This window comes from Oncorhynchus mykiss, chromosome 7 (genome assembly GCF_013265735.2).
Source record: "Oncorhynchus mykiss isolate Arlee chromosome 7, USDA_OmykA_1.1, whole genome shotgun sequence".
NCBI lineage: Eukaryota > Metazoa > Chordata > Actinopteri > Salmoniformes > Salmonidae > Oncorhynchus > Oncorhynchus mykiss.
The window spans coordinates 85625838-85649830 of NC_048571.1; the positions used below are offsets into that span (position 1 = coordinate 85625838).

General features: G+C 45.3%; 1 protein-coding gene across 1 annotated transcript; it reads left to right on the top strand.

Annotated features, from left to right (window-relative positions):
- Positions 1-5140: 5140 nt before the first annotated feature.
- On the top strand, positions 5141-22804 carry tamm41 (TAM41 mitochondrial translocator assembly and maintenance homolog). The gene is made up of 8 exons (XM_036984266.1): positions 5141-5838; positions 8148-8330; positions 10070-10162; positions 10976-11126; positions 13611-13756; positions 14526-14691; positions 17637-17699; positions 20440-22804. The coding sequence occupies exons 1-8, from the start codon at positions 5701-5703 to the stop codon at positions 20514-20516; spliced, it is 1017 nt and encodes a 338-aa protein (XP_036840161.1). The 5' UTR covers positions 5141-5700; the 3' UTR covers positions 20517-22804.
- The last annotated feature ends 1189 nt before the right edge of the window (positions 22805-23993 follow it).

Consider the following 23993-nt stretch of genomic DNA (forward strand, 5'->3'; position numbering starts at 1 on the left):
GGTAACTGGCTCTTCCTTTCCTGTGGCGGTCCTCATGAGAGACAGTTTCATCGTAGTGCCTGATGGTTTTTACGACTCCACTTGAAGAAACCTTGAAATGTTCTGCATTTACTGACCTTCACGTCTTAAAGTACTCATGGACTGTCGTTTCTCTTTGCTCATTTGAGTTGTTCGTGCAATAATATGGACTTGGTCTTTTACCAAATAGGGTTATGTTCTGTATACCACCCCTACCATGTCACAACACAACTGATTGGCTCAAACGCATTAAGAAGAATATTCCACAGGCACACCTGTTAATTGAAATGCATTCCAAGTGACTACCTCATGAAGCTGGTTGAGAGAATGCCAAGCTATCATTAAGGAAAAGGGCGGCTAGAATCTCAAATATAAAATATATTTTGATTGGTTTATATTTTGACTGGTTGATTGGTTTAACACTGTTTTGGTTACTACATGATTCCATATGTGTTACTTCATAGCTTTGTTGTCTTCATTATTATTCTACAATGTATAAAGGGGTATCCAAACTTTTGACTGGTACTGTAATTTATCTACGTAGACGCACACACACACACACACACACACACACACACACACACACACACACACACACACACACACACACAACTATGATTAACACGACTTGACATGTACTGCGTTCTTAATTTACGTAGTGATGAATATTGTTCCCTCCCGAGCCACACGGTGGCACTGAACACATGGAAAGGTCCTGCCTGCACTGTTGATATGAAACATTGAACCGTAAAAAACATTAGTAACACGTGCAGCAGCATTAAGACTTCCGTTTCTTCTGATTTTGCCTTCAAAATAAAAGTATGCAGTTAAACGGTATGTGTACAATACGAAATCCCCCCCCCCAAAATGTTGTAGTTTTTCATAGTCATAGTGCATAATGTTACAACTATGTTACACAATTATAATTACACCAGGGAAAATCAAAACTCTATAAAATTACTACTTTATATAAGATAAAGAATATTATAAGATTGAGAAATGGATATGTTTTTAATGTAATTAATTGTCTGTTATGTACATGACTGGTGCAACACTTAAAAAATGGTTTCTTGTTTCTTACAGATCTCATCACGGTTTTAATTTGTTTCCAGTTTGCTTGAGATATATAGAGAAATAATAATAGGCACTAACTCCGCCGTGGTTCGTTGGACAAAGCCCATGTGGCGAACGACGTGTTTGGATAAACGCCAAAAATAACGTATGTGGTAAACACAGCTAACGTCATTTTTTGTGAATTTTTAAGAATTCATGTTATGAAATAAAAGCACATAAAGGTTTTATTATTCATGAAGGACATGTTAACTGACTGATATTATCTCATAGAAACTAAACGTATAAGATCTCCTAAGCCTGTTCATTTTTCAACTCCACAGTTAACTCTATCACCACAGACAACAGGGTCACATTCAGTACAGTCAACTCCACAGTTAACTCTATCACCACAGACAACAGGGTCACATTCAGTACAGTCAACTCCACAGTTAACTCTATCACCACAGACAACAGCGTCACATTCAGTACAGTCAACTCCACAGTTAACTCTATCACCGCAGACAACAGCGTCACATTCAGTACAGTCAACTCCACAGTTAACTCTATCACCGCAGACAACAGGGTCACATTCAGTACAGTCAACTCCACAGTTAACTCTATCACCGCAGACAACAGCGTCACATTCAGTACAGTCAACTCCACAGTTAACTCTATCACCACAGACAACAGGGTCACATTCAGTACAGTCAACTCCACAGTTAACTCTATCACCACAGACAACAGCGTCACATTCAGTACAGTCAACTCCACAGTTAACTCTATCACCGCAGACAACAGCGTCACATTCAGTACAGTCAACTCCACAGTTAACTCTATCACCGCAGACAACAGGGTCACATTCAGTACAGTCAACTCCACAGTTAACTCTATCACCGCAGACAACAGGGTCACATTCAGTACAGTCAACTCCACAGTTAACTCTATCACCGCAGACAACAGGGTCACATTCAGTACAGTCAACTCCACAGTTAACTCTATCACCGCAGACAACAGCGTCACATTCAGTACAGTCAACTCCACAGTTAACTCTATCACCGCAGACAACAGGGTCACATTCAGTACAGTCAACTCCACAGTTAACTCTATCACCGCAGACAACAGCGTCACATTCAGTACAGTCAACTCCACAGTTAACTCTATCACCGCAGACAACAGGGTCACATTCAGTACAGTCAACTCCACAGTTAACTCTATCACCACAGACAACAGGGTCACATTCAGTACAGTCAACTCCACAGTTAACTCTATCACCGCAGACAACAGGGTCACATTCAGTACAGTCAACTCCACAGTTAACTCTATCACCACAGACAACAGGGTCACATTCAGTACAGTCAACTCCACAGTTAACTCTATCACCGCAGACAACAGCGTCACATTCAGTACAGTCAACTCCACAGTTAACTCTATCACCACAGACAACAGGGTCACATTCAGTACAGTCAACTCCACAGTTAACTCTATCACCGCAGACAACAGCGTCACATTCAGTACAGTCAACTCCACAGTTAACTCTATCACCGCAGACAACAGGGTCACATTCAGTACAGTCAACTCCACAGTTAACTCTATCACCACAGACAACAGCGTCACATTCAGTACAGTCAACTCCACAGTTAACTCTATCACCACAGACAACAGGGTCACATTCAGTACAGTCAACTCCACAGTTAACTCTATCACCACAGACAACAGCGTCACATTCAGTACAGTCAACTCCACAGTTAACTCTATCACCGCAGACAACAGGGTCACATTCAGTACAGTCAACTCCACAGTTAACTCTATCACCGCAGACAACAGGGTCACATTCAGTACAGTCAACTCCACAGTTAACTCTATCACCGCAGACAACAGCGTCACATTCAGTACAGTCAACTCCACAGTTAACTCTATCACCACTGACAACAGGGTCACATTCAGTACAGTCAACTCCACAGTTAACTCTATCACCACAGACAACAGGGTCACATTCAGTACAGTCAACTCCACAGTTAACTCTATCACCACAGACAACAGGGTCACATTCAGTACAGTCAACTCCACAGTTAACTCTATCACCACAGACAACAGCGTCACATTCAGTACAGTCAACTCCACAGTTAACTCTATCACCACAGACAACAGGGTCACATTCAGTACAGTCAACTCCACAGTTAACTCTATCACCGCAGACAACAGCGTCACATTCAGTACAGTCAACTCCACAGTTAACTCTATCACCACAGACAACAGGGTCACATTCAGTACAGTCAACTCCACAGTTAACTCTATCACCGCAGACAACAGGGTCACATTCAGTACAGTCAACTCCACAGTTAACTCTATCACCGCAGACAACAGGGTCACATTCAGTACAGTCAACTCCACAGTTAACTCTATCACCGCAGACAACAGGGTCACATTCAGTACAGTCAACTCCACAGTTAACTCTATCACCGCAGACAACAGCGTCACATTCAGTACAGTCAACTCCACAGTTAACTCTATCACCACAGACAACAGCGTCACATTCAGTACAGTCAACTCCACAGTTAACTCTATCACCACAGACAACAGCGTCACATTCAGTACAGTCAACTCCACAGTTAACTCTATCACCGCAGACAACAGCGTCACATTCAGTACAGTCAACTCCACAGTTAACTCTATCACCACAGACAGCAGCGTCACATTCAGTACAGTCAACTCCACAGTTAACTCTATCACCGCAGACAACAGCGTCACATTCAGTACAGTCAACTCCACAGTTAACTCTATCACCACAGACAGCAGCGTCACATTCAGTACAGTCAACTCCACAGTTAACTCTATCACCGCAGACAACAGCGTCACATTCAGTACAGTCAACTCCACAGTTAACTCTATCACCGCAGACAACAGCGTCACATTCAGTACAGTCAACTCCACAGTTAACTCTATCACCGCAGACAACAGCGTCACATTCAGTACAGTCAACTCCACAGTTAACTCTATCACCGCAGACAACAGCGTCACATTCAGTACAGTCAACTCCACAGTTAACTCTATCACCACAGACAACAGCGTCACATTCAGTACAGTCAACTCCACAGTTAACTCTATCACCACAGACAACAGGGTCACATTCAGTACAGTCAACTCCACAGTTAACTCTATCACCGCAGACAACAGCGTCACATTCAGTACAGTCAACTCCACAGTTAACTCTATCACCGCAGACAACAGCGTCACATTCAGTACAGTCAACTCCACAGTTAACTCTATCACCGCAGACAACAGCGTCACATTCAGTACAGTCAACTCCACAGTTAACTCTATCACCGCAGACAACAGCGTCACATTCAGTACAGTCAACTCCACAGTTAACTCTATCACCGCAGACAACAGCGTCACATTCAGTACAGTCAACTCCACAGTTAACTCTATCACCGCAGACAACAGCGTCACATTCAGTACAGTCAACTCCACAGTTAACTCTATCACCGCAGACAACAGCGTCACATTCAGTACAGTCAACTCCACAGTTAACTCTATCACCGCAGACAACAGCGTCACATTCAGTACAGTCAACTCCACAGTTAACTCTATCACCGCAGACAACAGGGTCACATTCAGTACAGTCAACTCCACAGTTAACTCTATCACCGCAGACAACAGCGTCACATTCAGTACAGTCAACTCCACAGTTAACTCTATCACCGCAGACAACAGCGTCACATTCAGTACAGTCAACTCCACAGTTAACTCTATCACCGCAGACAACAGCGTCACATTCAGTACAGTCAACTCCACAGTTAACTCTATCACCGCAGACAACAGCGTCACATTCAGTACAGTCAACTCCTACTAATCCTTCTTCATCACCTCCTTCCTCACCACCTCCTTCTTCACCACCTCCTTCTTCACCACCTCCTTCCTCACCACCTCCTCCTTCCTCACCTCCTTCTTCACCACCTCCTTCACCACCTCCTTCCTCACCACCACCTCCTTCCTGTATTCCATATACATAATTCACATTGTGCCCATTGAATTGGGTGGAGTAAAAGGCAAGCAACATTCTGTATTATTCAGCACCCCACGAAATGACACCATATCTACATTCTACAATACTTTTACTGTAGCATTTCATTCACAGTGATTAGCATTGGGGGCATTTATTTGACCTTGGAACATGTTTGAAAACCCCAAATGTCACTTAAATATGAACACATGTGACTAATTAATGTTAATGTTTACATAATTATTTTTCACATCATGAATAAATTCAGGTATTGACACTTTTCTACAATTACGTGGGGGACTTTTATTTACAACATTTCTGAAATTCCGTAACCCGGATGTACTTTCTTAGTGTTGATGGCGAAAAAAGCAACAACAGTGCAGATAATATTGGCACATCTAGCTATGTATTAAAGTCAGGAACCATGGTCAAAGAGAAAATCTGTGCCATGCTATTGCGTAGGCTTATGTGACCGTTTCCTGCTTCACTTTTCTCGTGTTTGTAATTATTAGATAAGAAATAGCGGAGCCGGTGAATATACTTTGCAATAGCCGGTTAGCTAAGTTGGCTGAAATGTCATTCTCAGTCTTGTTGTAGCTCCATTTATATGAAAGCGCATTGCAATCATGACGCTTCCAGCTCTGCAGAACACCAGTGTGCTCTACCGAAGAATACTGTCGCAGTTCCCTCAAGACATCAGCCTCGCATTTGCCTATGGATCTGGAGTATTCAAACAAAATGGAACTAGCCAAGGTCAAATGGGGGTAAGTCGTGAGACACAATATATTCTTTAGTATATGCATGTCATTAGACGAAATGATATAGACTTCGGCAGTAGGCTAGGAAGCCTGGGTGCCAGTGTGCTCTCTTGCCAATTTATGGAACCGTCTGCCATGCCAAACTTTAAGAGGACAACATGCACGACTAGCAAGGGCGCATAAATAAATATATATATATATACATATACACACACACACACACACACACACACACACACACACACACACACACACACACACAAGTATGTGGACACCTCTTAAAATTAGCGTATTTGGCTATTTCAGCCACACCCGTTTCTGACAGGTGTATAAAATCGAGCACACGGCCATGCAATCTCGATAGAGAATGGCCCGTACTGAAGAGCTCAGTGACTTTCTATGTGGGACTGTCATAAGATGCTACCTTTACAACAAGTTACATTTCTGCACTGCTAGAGCTGCCCCGGTCAACTGTAAGTGCTGTTATTGTGAGATGGCAACGTCTAGGAAAACACGTCTCTCCTCGGTTGCAACACTCACTACAAGGCTAAGATCACCATCCACAATGCCAAGCGTCTGCAGGAGTGGCGTTAAGCTCGCCGCCAATGGACTCTGGCGTGATGAATCACTCACTCTAGATGCATCTAGGTTTTGGCGGATGCCAGGAGAACGCTACATGCCTCAATAGAATGCTACCTGTCCCAATGCATAGTGCCAACTGTAAAGTTTGGTGGAGGAGGAATAATAATGGTCTGGGGCTATTTTTCCTGGTTCGGGCCCCTTAGTTCCAGCGAAGGGAAATCTTAACGCCACAGCATACAATGACATTCTAGATGATTCTGTGCTTCTAACTTTGTGGCAAAAGTTTGGGGAAGGCCCTTTCCTGTTTCAGCATGACAATTCCCCCGTGTTAAAAGCGAGGTCCATACAGAAATAGTTTGTTGAGATCGGTGTGGAAGAACTTGACTGGCCTGCACAGACCCCTGACCTCAACCCCATTGAACACCTTTGGAATGAATTGGATCACTGACTGCGAGCCAGGACTAATCGCCCAACATCAGTACCCGACCTCACTAATGCTCTTGAGGCTGAATGGAAGCAAGTCCATGCAGCAATGTTCCAACATCTAGTGGAAAGTCTTCCCAGAAGAGTGGAGGCTGTTATAGCAGCAATGTTCCAACATCTAGTGGAAAGTCTTCCCAGAAGAGTGGAGGCTGTTATAGCAGCAATGTTCCAACATCTAGTGGAAAGTCTTCCCAGAAGAGTGGAGGCTGTTATAGCAGCAATGTTCCAACATCTAGTGGAAAGCCTTCCCAGAAGAGTGGAGGCTGTTTATAGCAGCAAAGGGGGGGACCAACTCCATATTAATGCCCATGATTTTGGAATGAGATGGTCGACGAGCAGGTGTCCACATACTTTTGGTCATGTAGGGTAGATATCAATATCGCGGTTGTTGAAATACAACAATGTGTGTGTAACATAACATTGATCAATGAATATATGTTACTGGAATTAAATTCCTACATGTTTTAATACCCAATTAAATTAAACACTCTGTCCACTTCTAGGAATTTGTAAGACTCTTATTTGCATAAAATGGACAGAGACCAGTCTCAAAATCAATCAGCAGCGTTTATTCTGGAGAGTACTGAACATGATACAGTTTACCACAGGTTATAAACTGCACTAGCGTTTATTCTGGAGAGTACTGAACACGATGCAGTTCACCACAGGTTATAAACTGCACTAGCGTTTATTCTGGAGAGTACTGAACATAACACAGTTTACCACAGGTTATAAACTGCACTAGCGTTTATTCTGGAGAGTACTGAACACGATACAGTTTACCACAGGGTTAGGGTAACCCTAACACCACAGGTTATAAACTGAAAATGACGTCATTCGTTTTCAAACTGTCCCGTCTCTTCTCCCACCCTGGTACAAAGGCAGTATCTCAAGCCTTCCCACATCGTCTCCCTACCAATTTAATATAATTTATGACCGAGCCAAGGTCTTCCTGTGTAGATAAGCCTTCTAGCCAGTCTGGCTATAAATTAATTCATTTCTACCAAGGACCAGACAGTCATTGTTCTAATTCTTGATTATATTTACACACATTATATTCAGTACTAGGATTAAAAGAAAATGCATACATCTATACAGTAACATAATAGTATTCTGATTAGTACATATACAGTAACATAATAGTATTCTGATTAGTCAGTCCTGATTGAAATGTATACATAATTAGTCATTATTGATCAAAAATCCTTTAACAATATAACTGACAAGAGCATCTCTTCTCCCCCTCCCAGAAAAACATGCTGGATTTTGTGTTCGCTGTAGACGATCCAGTCACCTGGCATACCATGAACCTGATGCAGAACAGAAAACACTATTCTGTATTAAAGTTCCTGGGTCCTAGGAAGATCAGCCGGATACAGGAAGAACACGGGGCTGGGGTGTACTACAACACCTTAGTACCTGTGGATGGAAGGGTGAGCGTGTATGTTTTAGGTATTCCCTCCAACGTCAGTTAGACCAAGGAGCTGATCGTGGAGCACATCGACATCCACATCCCACATCCACATTACCCATCCACCATCCACATTACCCATCCCCATCCACATCCCCATCCACATTACCCATCCACATTACCCATCCCCATCCACATTACCCATCCCCCATCCACATCCCACATTACCCATCCCACATTACCCATCCACATTACCCATCCACATTACCCATCCCCATCCACATTACCCATCCCCCATCCCCATCCACATTACCCATCCCACATCCCCATCCACCATCCACATTACCCATCCACATCCCCATTACCCATCCCCATCCACATTACCCATCCCCATTACCCATCCCCATCCACATCCACATTACCCATCCCCATCCCCATTACCCATCCACATCCCCATTACCCATCCCCATCCACATTACCCATCCACATTACCCATCCCCATCCACATTACCCATCCCCATCCACATTACCCATCCCCATCCACATTACCCATCCCCATCCACATTACCCATCCCCATCTACATTACCCATTGACATCCACATCCCCATTACCCATCCACATTACCCATCCACACCCACATTACCCATCCCCATTACCCATCGACATCCACATCCACATTACCCATCCACATCCCCATCCACATTACCCATCCACATCCACATTACCCATCCACATTACCCATCCCCAACCACATTACCCATCCCCATCCACATTACCCATTGACATCCACATCCCCATTACCCATCCACATTACCCATCCCCATTGCCCATCCACATCCACATTACCCATCCACATTACCCATCCCCATCCACATTACCCATCCCCATCCCCATTACCCATCCACATCCACATTACCCATCCCCATCCACATTACCCATCCCCATCTACATTACCCATTGACATCCACATCCCCATTACCCATCCACATTACCCATCCCCATCCACATTACCATCCCCATCCCCATTACCCATCGACATCCACATCCACATCCACATTACCCATCCACATACCCATCCACATTACCCATCCACATCCACATTACCCATCCACATTACCCATCCCCATCCACATTACCCATCCTCATCCACATTACCCATCCCCATCCACATAACCCATTGACATCCACATCCCCATTACCCATCCACATTACCCATCCCCATCCCCATTACCCATCCCCATCCACATTACCCATCCCCATTACCCATCCCCATCCCCATTACCCATCCCCATCCACATTACCCATCCCCATCCCCATTACCCATCCCCATCCACATTACCCATCCCCATTACCCATCCCCATCCACATTACCCATCCCCATCCACATAACCCATTGACATCCACATCCCCATTACCCATCCCCATCCCCATTACCCATCCCCATTACCCATCCCCATCCCCATTACCCATCCCCATCCCCCATCCCCATCCCCATTACCCATCCCCATCCACATCCACACATTTCACTGCACCTCTCCAACACATTTCACTGCACCTCTCCAACACATTTCACTGCACCTCTCCAACACATTTCACTGCACCTCTCCAACACATTTCACTGCACCTCTCCAACACATTTCACTGCACCTCTCCAACACATTTCACTGCACCTCTCCAACACATTTCACTGCTCCTATCCGACATCTTGTTTTAATCTGGCTCGTCTCTGTAACCTAAAGGTCTTCTCTCTCTCTCGACAGATAATGAAGTATGGCGTGATCAGTACTGACTCTCTGATTGACGACCTGCTCCACTGGAAGACCATGTATATTGCTGGCAGACTGCACAAACCGGTAGGTGTTGGTCCCTGTGGTAGAGGTGACTGCCACCTAGAGCAGAGGTGACTGCCACCTAGAGCAGAGGTGACTGCCACCTAGAGCAGAGGTGACTGCCACCTAGAGCAGAGGTGACTGCCACCTAGAGCAGAGGTGACTGCCATCTAGAGCAGAGGTGTGTTGAGCATGTACATAACAATGATGTTGGTCATGTGATCACAGATACAACCAGGCGATGGAACTATAAGTTTAGTTACAATTCAGTCGTGCACCATGGTTTTGGTACCTGACTGCTGTGCAGGGTGAGAACAGGAAGCTGACTATGTTATTGTTGTGTAGGTGAGGATCCTAGTGCAGGGTGAGAACAGGAAGCTGACTATGTTATTGTTGTGTAGGTGAAGATCCTAGTGCAGGGTGAGAACAGGAAGCTGACTATGTTGTTGTGTAGGTGAGGATCCTAGTGCAGGGTGAGAACAGGAAGCTGACTATGTTGTTGTGTAGGTGAGGATCCTAGTGCAGAGTGGGAACAGGAAGCTGACTATGTTATTGTTGTGTAGGTGAAGATCCTAGTGCAGGGTGAGAACAGGAAGCTGACTATGTTGTTGTGTAGGTGAAGATCCTAGTGCAGGGTGAGAACAGGAAGCTGACTATGTTATTGTTGGGTAGGTGAGGATCCTAGTGCAGGGTGAGAACAGGAAGCTGACTATGTTGTTGTGTAGGTGAGTATCCTAGTGCAGGGTGGGAACAGGAAGCTGACTATGTTGTTGTTGTGTAGGTGAAGATCCTAGTGCAGGGTGGGAACAGGAAGCTGACTATGTTATTGTTGTGTAGGTGAAGATCCTAGTGCAGGGTGAAAACGGGAAGATGCGTGCTGCGTTGGTGGGGAACCTGAAGAGCGCTGTGACTGCCTCCTTCCTCATGCTGCCTGAGAGTTTCTCTGAAGAGGACCTGCTCCTGCAGATTGCCGGGCTCTCCTACGCCGGTGACTAGACTTTTAGTTTGAATTATTTAGGGGCAACTGCATTTGAAATAAAGTAAACAAACACCTATCACTGAAAGTAAAACATTTTAAAGTAGCTGCTATCTGCAAAGTCAATGTTAAGCACAAGTAGTTGTTTTCCTTTTTCTCCCTAATTTATTTATTTATTTGTTTATTTGACCTTTATTTAACCAGGCAAGTCAGTTAAGAACAAATTCTTATTTTCAATGACGGCCTGGGAACAGTGGGTAGAACAGGGGGTAGAACGACAGATTAGTACCTTGTCAGCTCGGGGGTTTGAACTCGCAACCTTCCGGTTACTAGTCCAACGCTCTAACCACTAGGCTACCCTGCCACCCCGATCCTAAGCTGTTGACTAGTGTAACATTACTGTTATGCTTCACCGTCAAAATGGTGGGACGTTTTTGTTAGTTTTAGTGTTCGGCAGTTTTTTTTTTTCCCCAGCTTGTTTGAACACACACTTTTGTTTTTTACTAGCCCAACACTCTAACCACTAGGCTACCCTGCTGCCTCTACACTCTAACCACTAGGCTACCCTGCCGCCTCTACACTCTAACCACTAGGCTACCCTGCCGCCTCTACACTCTAACCACTAGGCTACCCTGCTGCCTCTACACTCTAACCACTAGGCTACCCTGCCGCCTCTACACTCTAACCACTAGGCTACCCTGCCGCCTCTACACTCTAACCACTAGGCTACCCTGCCACCCCTCCACTCTAACCACTAGGCTACCCTGCCGCCTCTACACTCTAACCACTAGGCTACCCTGTCACCTCTACACTCTAACCACTAGGCTACCCTGCCGCCTCTACACTCTAACCACTAGGCTACCCTGGCGCACCTACACTCTAACCACTAGGCTACCCTGTCGCCTCTACACTCTAACCACTAGGCTACCCTGCCGCCTCTACACTCTAACCACTAGGCTACCCTGTCGCCTCTACACTCTAACCACTAGGCTACCTGCCGCCTCTACACTCTAACCACTAGGCTACCCTGCCGCCTCTACACTCTAACCACTAGGCTACCCTGGCGCACCTACACTCTAACCACTAGGCTACCCTGGCGCACCTACACTCTAACCACTAGGCTACCCTGTCGCCTCTACACTCTAACCACTAGGCTACCCTGCCGCCTCTACACTCTAACCACTAGGCTACCCTGTCGCCTCTACACTCTAACCACTAGGCTACCTGCCGCCTCTACACTCTAACCACTAGGCTACCCTGCCGCCTCTACACTCTAACCACTAGGCTACCCTGCCGCCTCTACACTCTAACCACTAGGCTACCCTGCCGCCTCTACACTCTAACCACTAGGCTACCCTGCCGCCTCTACACTCTAACCACTAGGCTACCCTGCCGCCTCTACACTCTAACCACTAGGCTACCCTGCCGCCTCTACACTCTAACCACTAGGCTACCCTGCCGCCTCTACACTCTAACCACTAGGCTACCCTGCCGCCTCTACACTCTAACCACTAGGCTACCCTGCCGCCTCTACACTCTAACCACTAGGCTACCCTGCCGCCTCTACACTCTAACCACTAGGCTACCCTGCCACCTCTACACTCTAACCACTAGGCTACCCTGCCGCCTCTACACTCTAACCACTAGGCTACCCTGCCGCCTCTACACTCTAACCACTAGGCTACCCTGCCGCCTCTACACTCTAACCACTAGGCTACCTGCCACCTCTACACTCTAACCACTAGGCTACCCTGCCGCCTCTACACTCTAACCACTAGGCTACCTGCCGCCTCTACACTCTAACCACTAGGCTACCTGCCACCTCTACACTCTAACCACTAGGCTACCCTGCCGCCTCTACACTCTAACCACTAGGCTACCCTGCCGCCTCTACACTCTAACCACTAGGCTACCCTGCCGCCTCTACACTCTAACCACTAGGCTACCTGCCGCCTCTACACTCTAACCACTAGGCTACCCTGCCGCCTCTACACTCTAACCACTAGGCTACCCTGCCGCCCCTACACTCTAACCACTAGGCTACCTGCCACCTCTACACTCTAACCACTAGGCTACCTGCCGCCTCTACACTCTAACCACTAGGCTACCCTGCCGCCTCTACACTCTAACCACTAGGCTACCCTGTCACCTCTACATTCTAACCACTAGGCTACCTGCCGCCTCTACACTCTAACCACTAGGCTACCCTGCCGCCTCTACACTCTAACCACTAGGCTACCCTGCCGCCTCTACACTCTAACCACTAGGCTACCCTGCCCCTTTAATTCTAGCCCCGTGTTACGTCCCAATTCACCTCGAACACTTCATTTACATGCCTTTTAAAAATGGTGGAAACTCCCTCCACGCAATGCACCAATCAAATGCTTTTTAAATCCATGACGGGGAGTGAAAAAACGCACACATGGGTGGAGAATATTGGTTATTAGTGTACTGCTCTGCTGGTTGGTTGTGAAACTGTCTGTTGTCCCACCCAAGGTGATTTCAGGATGGTGATTGGAGAAGACCGGTCCAAGGTGGCTAACATTGTCAAGGAAAACGTCCAACATTTCCGCATTCTCTACAACAATATTCTGCAAGAGTGTCCACAGGTGGTGTACAAGCCACAGCAGGGGAAACTGGAGGTGAGAAGTGTGTGTGTGTGTGTGTGTGTGTGTGTGTGTGCACCACACAAGCCACAGCAGGGGAAACCGGAGGTGAGAAGTGTGTGTGTGTGTGTGTGCACCACACAAGCCTCAGCAGGGGAAACTGGAGGTGAGAAGTGTGTGTGTGTGTGTGTGTGTGCACCACACAAGCCTCAGCAGGGGAAACTGGAGGTGAGAAGTGTGTGTGTGTGTGCACCTCACAAGCCACAGCAGGGGAAACTGGAAGTGAGAAGTGTGTGTGTGTGTGTGTGTGTGTGTGTGTGTTGGTGGTGTGTGTGCATGTGCATGTGCACCACACAAGCCTCAGCAGGGGAGGCAGGAGGTGAGAAACACAGGTCTGGCCTCTATCCCAAATGTGTTCATATGATAATGTCATATTCTATATCAGGGCTCTTCAACCCTGTTCCTGGAGAGAGAGACCCTCCTGTAGGTGTGTTGAAGTCTGGAGGGTCAGTTTGTCCAGGTGACACCCCTCCCTCCCCAGGACCCCTAACCAGCTGATGCCCCTCCCCAGGACCCCTAACCAGCTGACGCCCCTCCCCCAGGGCCCCTAACCAGCTGACGCCCCTCCCCCAGGGCCCCTAACCAGCTGACGCCCCTCCCCCAGGGCCCCTAACCAGCTGACGCCCCTCCCCCAGGACCCCTAACCAGCTGACGCCCCTCCCTAGGACCCCTAACCAGCTGATGGCCCTCCCAGGACCCCTAACGTGTGTGTGTTCTAGGTGTGTAATATGTGTAAATCTTCCAGGTGGATAAGAGTCCAGAGGGTCAGTTTGTCCAGCTGATGGCCCTCCCCAGGACCCTGCAGCAGAGGATCACACGACTGGTGGATCCGCCTGGGAAGAACAGGGACGTGGAGGAGATACTACTACAGGTGGCCCAGGACCCCGACTGCGGTTCTGTGGTGCAGCAGGGTATGTAGTTCAGGGGCTGAGGAGGTGGACCTGTAGCCAAAGGTTGCCGGTTCGAATCCTGGGCAAGGCGATGAAACAAGGGGTGAATCGATCTGACAGCTGGTGCTGCTTAACTTAATAACTTTAATAATAACTAATGTACAATATATATGACTAATGATGTACATGATGTATGATCTACTGTTGAAGTCTGAAGTTTACATACACTTAGGATGGAATCATTAAAACTCGTTTTTCCAAGCACTCCACAAATGTCTTGTTAACAAACTATAGTTTTGACAAGTCGGTTAGGACATCTACTTTGCGCATTGACACAAGTAATTTTTCCAACAATTGTTTACAGACAGATTATTTCACTTATAATTCACTGCACCACAATTCCAGTGGGTCAGAAGTTTACATACACTAAGTTGACTGTGCCTTTAAACAGCTTCAAAAATTACAGAAAATTATATAATGGCTTTAGAAGCTTCTGATAGGCTAATTGACACCATTTGAGTCAATTGGAGGTGTACCTGTGGATGTATTTCAAGGCCTACCTTCAAACTCAGTGCCTCTTTGCTTGACATCATGAGAAAATCAAAAGAAATCAGCTAAGACCTCAGAAAAACAATTGTAGACCTCCACAAGTCTGCTTCATCCTTGGGTGCAATTTTCAAATGCCTGAAGGTACCACGTTCATCTGTACAAACAATAGTACACAAGTATAAACACCATGGGACCACGCAGCCGTCATACTGCTCAGGTAGGAGATGTGTTCTGTCTCCTAGAGATGAACGTACTTTGGTGCGAAAAGTGCAAATCAATCCCAGAACAACAGCAAAGGACCTTGTGAAGATGCTGGAGGAAACAGGTACAAAAGTATCTATATCCACAGTAAAACGAGTCCTATATCGACATAACCTGAAAGGCCGCTCAGCAAGGAAGAAGCCACTGCTCCAAAACCGTCATAAAAAAGCCAGACTACGGTTTGCAACTGTACATGGGGACAAAGATTGTACTTTTTGGAGAAATGTCCTCTGGTCTGATGAAACAAAAATAGAGCCGTTTGGCTGTAATGACCATCGTTATGTTTGGAGGAAAAAGGGGGAGGCTTGCAAGCCGTAGAACACCATCCCAACTGTGAAGCACGGGGGTGGCAGCATCATGTTGTGGGGGTGCTTTGCTGCAGGAGGGACTGGTGCACTTCACAAAATAGATGGCATCATGAGGAAAGAGAATTATGTGGATATATTGAAGCAACATCTCATAAGTTAAAGCTTGGTCGCAAATGGGTCTTCGAAATGGACAATGACCCCAAAGTTCCAAAGTTGTGGCAATATGGCTTAAGGACAACAAAGTCAAGGTATTGGAGTGGTCATCACAAAGCCCTGACCTCAATCCTATAGAAAATGTGTGGGCAGAACTGAAAAAGCGTGTGTGAGCAAGGAGGCCTACAACCCTGACTCAGTTACACCAGCTCTGTCAGGAGGAATGGGCCAAAATTCACCCAACTTATTGTGGAAGGCTATCCGAAACATTTGACCCAAGTTAAAAAATGTAAAGGCAATGCTACCAAATAATAATTGAGTGTACAGTCGTGGCCAAAAGTTTTGAGAATGACACACACATAAATGTTCAAAGTCTGCTGCCTCAGTTTGTATGATGGCAATTTGCATATACTCCAGAATGTTACGAAGAGTGATCCGATGAATTGAAATTAATTGCAAAGTCCCTCTTTGCCATGCAAATGAACTGAATCCCCCAAAAGCATTTCCACTGCGTTTCAGCCCTGCCACAAAAGGACCAGCTTGAAAAAAAGAGAGCCGCACACTCTAGGAGCTCAGATGCAAAAATGTTGAGCTGTCTTCTTCAGGGTATATTTGGATTACAGCTGTCGAAACGTTGGTAATTACATTTTTGCATCTGAGCTCCTAGAGTGTGTGGCTCTCTTTTTATTTTCATTTTCACGTTTTCTACTCCGCTAGCCAGCACCTCGCCTAAATAGGTGTGCGTTTATTTTTGTTCTACAAAAGGACCAGCTTACATCATGTCAGTGATTCTCACGTTAACACAGGTGTGAGTGTTGACAAGGCTGGAGATCACTCTGTCATGCTGATTGAGTTTGAATGACAGACTGGGAGCTTCAAAGGGAGGGTGGTGCTTGGAATCATTGTTAATAATAATTTTGCACGCCCAATTTTTCAGTTTTTGATTTGTTAAAAAAAGTTTGAAATATCCAATAAATGTCGTTCCACTTCATGATTGTGTCCCACTTGTTGTTGATTCTTCACAAAAAAATACAGTTTTATATCTTTATGTTTGAAGCCTGAAATGTGGCAAAAGGTCGCAAAGTTCAAGGGGGCCGAATACTTTCGCAAGGCACTGTAAGTGGCTCGGGGAACAAAACATCGATATTTTGGGTCCATGGCCAGGAAACTCCCCAGACCTTAATCCTATTGAGAACTTGTGGTCAATCCTCAAGAGGCAGGTGGACAAACAAAAACCACAAATTCTGACAAACTCCAAGCACTGATTATGCAAGAATGGGCTGCCATCAGTCAGGATGTGGCCCAGAAGTTAATTGACAGCATGCCAGGGCGGATTGCAGAGGTCTTGAAAAAGAAGGGTCAACACTGCAAATATTGACTCTTTGCATCAACTTCATGTAATTGTCAATAAAATCCTTTGACACTTATGAAATGCTTGTAATTATACTTCAGTATTCCATAGTAACATCTGGCAATAATATCTAAAGACACTGAGGCAGCAGACTTTGGAAATTAATATTTGTGTCATTCTCAACTTTTGGCCACGACTGTATGTAAACTTCTGACCCACTGTGAATGTGATGAAATAAATAAAAACTGATGTGTTGGCTTCAAAACAGTGCCCCCTACCAGTCATCTAGTGTGTGTGTGTATATATAAATCATTGACCCAGACTCTTCTGTTTATTTTCTACAGGGATATCGTCAATAGTGAAGTCGTCAAGCATAACTCAGACCGCCAAAGGAATCGCCACGGCTGGTAAAAAAAAAATTAATAGTTTTCTTCTATTATATATTTAATTAATTTGAGGAGATCAACACTAAGTACACATACATCATACAGTGCAGATGTACAGGTCTACCTGACTGTGTTCTCCTCATACAGGTCTACCTGACTGTGTTCTCCTCATACAGGTCTACCTGACTGTGTTCTCCTCATACAGGTTTACCTGACTGTGTTCTCCTCATACAGGTCTACCTGACTGTGTTCTCCTCATACAGGTCTACCTGACTGTGTTCTCCTCATACAGGTTTACCTGACTGTGTTCTCCTCATACAGGTCTACCTGACTGTGTTCTCCTCATACAGGTCTACCTGACTGTGTTCTCCTCATACAGGTTTACCTGACTGTGTTCTCCTCATACAGGTTTACCTGACTGTGTTCTCCTCATACAGGTCTACCTGACTGTGTTCTCCTCATACAGGTCTACCTGACTGTGTTCTCCTCATACAGGTCTACCTGACTGTGTTCTCCTCATACAGGTCTACCTGACTGTGTTCTCCTCATACAGGGCAGATGTACAGGTTTACCTGACTGTGTTCTCCTCATACAGGTCTACCTGACTGTGTTCTCCTCATACAGGTCTACCTGACTGTGTTCTCCTCATACAGGTCTACCTGACTGTGTTCTCCTCATACAGGTCTACCTGACTGTGTTCTCCTCATACAGGTCTACCTGACTGTGTTCTCCTCATACAGGTCTACCTGACTGTGTTCTCCTCATACAGGTCTACCTGACTGTGTTCTCCTCATACAGGTCTACCTGACTGTGTTCTCCTCATACAGGTCTACCTGACTGTGTTCTCCTCATACAGGTCTACCTGACTGTGTTCTCCTCATACAGGTTTACCTGACTGTGTTCTCCTCATACAGGTCTACCTGACTGTGTTCTCCTCATACAGGTCTACCTGACTGTGTTCTCCTCATACAGGTCTACCTGACTGTGTTCTCCTCATACAGGTCTACCTGACTGTGTTCTCCTCATACAGGGCAGATGTACAGGTTTACCTGACTGTGTTCTCCTCATACAGGTCTACCTGACTGTGTTCTCCTCATACAGGTCTACCTGACTGTGTTCTCCTCATACAGGTCTACCTGACTGTGTTCTCCTCATACAGGTCTACCTGACTGTGTTCTCCTCATACAGGTCTACCTGACTGTGTTCTCCTCATACAGGTCTACCTGACTGTGTTCTCCTCATACAGGGCAGATGTACAGGTTTACCTGACTGTGTTCTCCTCATACAGGTCTACCTGACTGTGTTCTCCTCATACAGGTCTACCTGACTGTGTTCTCCTCATACAGGTCTACCTGACTGTGTTCTCCTCATACAGGTCTACCTGACTGTGTTCTCCTCATACAGGTCTACCTGACTGTGTTCTCCTCATACAGGTCTACCTGACTGTGTTCTCCTCATACAGGTCTACCTGACTGTGTTCTCCTCATACAGGTCTACCTGACTGTGTTCTCCTCATACAGGTCTACCTGACTGTGTTCTCCTCATACAGGTTTACCTGACTGTGTTCTCCTCATACAGGTCTACCTGACTGTGTTCTCCTCATACAGGTCTACCTGACTGTGTTCTCCTCATACAGGTCTACCTGACTGTGTTCTCCTCATACAGGTCTACCTGACTGTGTTCTCCTCATACAGGGCAGATGTACAGGTTTACCTGACTGTGTTCTCCTCATACAGGTCTACCTGACTGTGTTCTCCTCATACAGGTCTACCTGACTGTGTTCTCCTCATACAGGTCTACCTGACTGTGTTCTCCTCATACAGGTCTACCTGACTGTGTTCTCCTCATACAGGTCTACCTGACTGTGTTCTCCTCATACAGGTCTACCTGACTGTGTTCTCCTCATACAGGGCAGATGTACAGGTTTACCTGACTGTGTTCTCCTCATACAGGTCTACCTGACTGTGTTCTCCTCATACAGGTCTACCTGACTGTGTTCTCCTCATACAGGTCTACCTGACTGTGTTCTCCTCATACAGGTCTACCTGACTGTGTTCTCCTCATACAGGTCTACCTGACTGTGTTCTCCTCATACAGGTCTACCTGACTGTGTTCTCCTCATACAGGTCTACCTGACTGTGTTCTCCTCATACAGGTCTACCTGACTGTGTTCTCCTCATACAGGTCTACCTGACTGTGTTCTCCTCATACAGGTTTACCTGACTGTGTTCTCCTCATACAGGTCTACCTGACTGTGTTCTCCTCATACAGGTCTACCTGACTGTGTTCTCCTCATACAGGTCTACCTGACTGTGTTCTCCTCATACAGGTCTACCTGACTGTGTTCTCCTCATACAGGGCAGATGTACAGGTTTACCTGACTGTGTTCTCCTCATACAGGTCTACCTGACTGTGTTCTCCTCATACAGGTCTACCTGACTGTGTTCTCCTCATACAGGTCTACCTGACTGTGTTCTCCTCATACAGGTCTACCTGACTGTGTTCTCCTCATACAGGTCTACCTGACTGTGTTCTCCTCATACAGGTCTACCTGACTGTGTTCTCCTCATACAGGTCTACCTGACTGTGTTCTCCTCATACAGGTCTACCTGACTGTGTTCTCCTCATACAGGTCTACCTGACTGTGTTCTCCTCATACAGGTCTACCTGACTGTGTTCTCCTCATACAGGTCTACCTGACTGTGTTCTCCTCATACAGGGCAGATGTACAGGTTTACCTGACTGTGTTCTCCTCATACAGGGCTGCTGAAGTCTCTGTCCTACAGCACCAAGAAGCTCCAGAAGATGTGGAAGGGCTGGAGAATGAAGACGCCTTGATCCTCCCAGTTATATTTAAGCAATAAGGCCTGGGGGGGTGTGGTATATGGCCAATATACCACGGCTAAGGGCTGTTCTCACGTACGTACGAACGACGCAACGTGGAGTGCCTGGACACAGCCCTTAGCCGTGGTATATTGGCCATATATCACAACCTCCCCGAGGTGCCTTATTGCTTAAATATAACTGGTTACCGATGTAATTTAGAGCAGTAAAAATAAATGTTTCGTCATACCCGTGGTATACGGTCTGATATACTATGGCTTTCAGCCAATCAGCATTCAGGGCTCGAACCACCCCGTTTTTTATAAATGGCTATATACTGTACGGTTCCTTTCTGCCTGGATGAACTGATATACCAACCTGTTCCCCTTGGGGGCATTGTTCAAGAGGATGCAACATCACAGAACGTTTTAGATGGATAGAAATGTGTTGTGTACAACATATAAACGATACTCTGTCATGCACAATAGGGAATTGTTATAATTTTTTACCTGCAGCGTTGTGAATGTTTCACCTAACTGAATATAACCCGGTTACACAAAGAGGTCCTTTTTTAAAAAAAAATGAAGCCCTGTTTCCCTGTCTTAATCTACATGTCTACAGGGTCTGTTGACCGTTTTAAAATCAGCCATTACCTGGGGTGTATTCATTCTGCCAAACCAAACTTTTTAGTTGCAGACGTTTCGTCAAACAGAACAAAACCGGGAGTGCTGATCGATTGAAATGAAATTTTGGTGGGAGGTGGCTTATGGTGAGACAAATTAACATTCAATTCTATGGCAACAGCTCCGGTGAACAGTCTTGCAATCAGCACGTTCCCTCAACTTGACATCGGTGGCATTGTGTTGTGACTAAACTGCACATTTTTAAAGTGGCCTTTTGTTTTTTTTGTGTCTCCCAGCACAAGGTGCACCTGTGTAATGATAATGCTGTTTCATCCGTTTCTTGATATGCCACAGCTGTCAGGTGGATGCATTATCTTGCTCACGAACAAATTTATGCACAAAATTTGATAGAAATAAGCTTTCTGTGCATCTCAGGGATATTTTACCTTTCACCTCAAGAAACATGGGACCAACATTTTATATGTTGCGTTTTATATATATATTTTAAAAACATTTTTCTTCAGTGTACAATGACCAGAATCCATTGCACGCCCACTTGTCTGGTCTGTGTGGTGCAGACATGGAGAGACAGAAGAACACGTGATAGCTGCTTTGCCAGGTATCTCTACCTGAAAATACATGATCCAAGTGATTGATCGTTGGTATTCAGCAGTCATAGAAGTATGCCTTTTTTACTTTGAAGACCTACTAAAATAGTGATTTTTTTGTTGTTGTCAGACAGCAGCTCTATAGAGATGAGATGACTTGGAATTCAAATGATAAAGTTATCATATTGACCTAAAACAGCAGAAATAACTCATTAAAGTAATGTGAATAAATTATGGCTAAGTGATGAGCAGTAATGGACAGTCAATACCATCATGGAATGTATTGTTTTATTCTGTGTCAACCCACAATGCATTTCATGTCAAAACAAAATAATTGAAACCAAAATGGAAAACCCGGCACCAGGAAGCACCTATCTGAATTTGACTAATAGAAACTCTCACCAAACTAAAATGTTTTGTTTGGCAGACTGAATACTCCCCTTGGATAACATCTCGGCACATTGTGTGTCACCCACAATGATGTAGGGTGTGACTTTTTAGTGCACTTAAAAAAGAGAATGAAAGAAACGGTATGTCACTCATATCTTTGTAAAATGGCAGATTTTATGAGAATGGAATAAAGCGTCATCACCTTGGTTCTCAGTATCACTGTCTCAAACGGTTTGTCCACATGATAGACGGGTTAGCTGACGACGAAAACAATGGGGCAGAGTGCAGTGTGTTGTGGTTTTGAACGGTCAAATCGCTAACGACAATGACAAGAATCTGCCATGTGGGAAGTCATGGCTGGCTCGTTTTTAACTCCATGTCTTGTTTTCATTGTCACGTCTTTGCTAAGAAGGTTAGAATTCACTATAGCTTGCTAACCAACAACTGGAATGATGTATTTGAGACAAGTGGTCATTTGCGAAAAATGTAAGTTTTCAACAAACATTAAAGACGAAATATAGTTGACATGTTGTAAACAATCTAAGCCAACCCAGTCTTGTTTTGCTCCATAGTTGCACGTGTGTGTTGCTAAACAACCAAGCAGTCTTTTTCGATTTGGATCATGTGTGGGTGTGACTTGAGAGAGCTAGTGCTAAATAAAATGGTTTGTTTCCCTTATCTGCTGAATCACTAGACAAGTGTGGTTCTCTTTTTAAAAAAAAGGACGACCTTGACAAAGCAATTGCTATTCTAAAAGCACATGGACAATTGAAATACATGGTTAAGCCTAGTTAGTTTATTACATTGACAAAAAAAATGGGCTTTGCTCTGGGCCTGTCAGGGCACATGATTTCTTCAGAGGGTATATTGACGATCACATTTAATCTGCATCCCCGCCTCTTACGCGGGATGGAAACAGGATTCACCCCCCCCCCCCCCACAAAAAAAAAAGTAACTTCTGTTTAAAAATCATAACAAATCATAACTGATCCCTTCACTGGCTCAAGGGGAACCTGAGAGGGCAGGTCTTCCAGCACCAGTACCCCTTCCAAGTCTTAAGATATCAAATCCAGAAATGGCAAAAACTATTATGCCTCAGCCACAAGATTTATGAGACTTGTGCTGTACAGATTAACTGTGGCAATAATCCTTAACACACAGGGTATCTTTTGTGTGGCAGCAAACATTTACTACAGGCTGTGGAGTGTCCAGCACCATCACTTGTTTTCTCGATGATTTTTAATCGCATTCGATTGACCTCAATCTCCTTCCCCCTTACAGGGCACTCCAGGAACTCAGTATCATGATCCCCACCACAATTGCAACACTGTCGTCCTTCTACACACCGTTCTTCAGTGTACTCGGTTCGTCTGCACACACACTTGAAAACATTGTCAAATCCTTTACAATTCTTACACTGCAATGGTTTGGGGAAGAAAGCTCTTACAGCGTAATTTACATAACCAAGCTTCACATGCGTAGGTATTTGCGCTTTATAAAAAAAATAAAACAGGACTGATAGACTCTTATTTTTCCTCCATTCAACCAGCGAGTATCTTCACCTCAAAAAAGTTTCCACACGCATCCCAACAAGAAGCGATGAATTATCATTCACAACACACGTATTCTTCACTCCAATTTCAGACCATTTCCGTTTTGTTCCAGTTTTCGATATTACTGTTGTCCATTCAGAACATTCGTCTTCACCAATTATTACTCGATTCGAACTCCGCATCCACTTCCGCCATCTTCCCTCCCACCTCTTCCCTCGTCCATCGGGAACGTTATTTGCAATTATTTCCTTGTCTTGTACCTGCAACGGATGTGACGCAATGTCATTATCATAATCTATGCCGATATTATTTCGTAGA

Coding starts and splice junctions, on each gene's coding strand:
- tamm41 (XM_036984266.1), top strand. CDS start 5,701: ATGACGCTTCCAGCTCTGCAGAACACCAGTGTGCTCTACCGAAGAATA. Junction 10,163..10,975: donor CTGGCAGACTGCACAAACCG/GTAGGTGTTGGT, acceptor ATTGTTGTGTAG/GTGAAGATCCTAGTGCAGGG. Junction 14,692..17,636: donor CGGTTCTGTGGTGCAGCAGG/GTATGTAGTTCA, acceptor TATTTTCTACAG/GGATATCGTCAATAGTGAAG.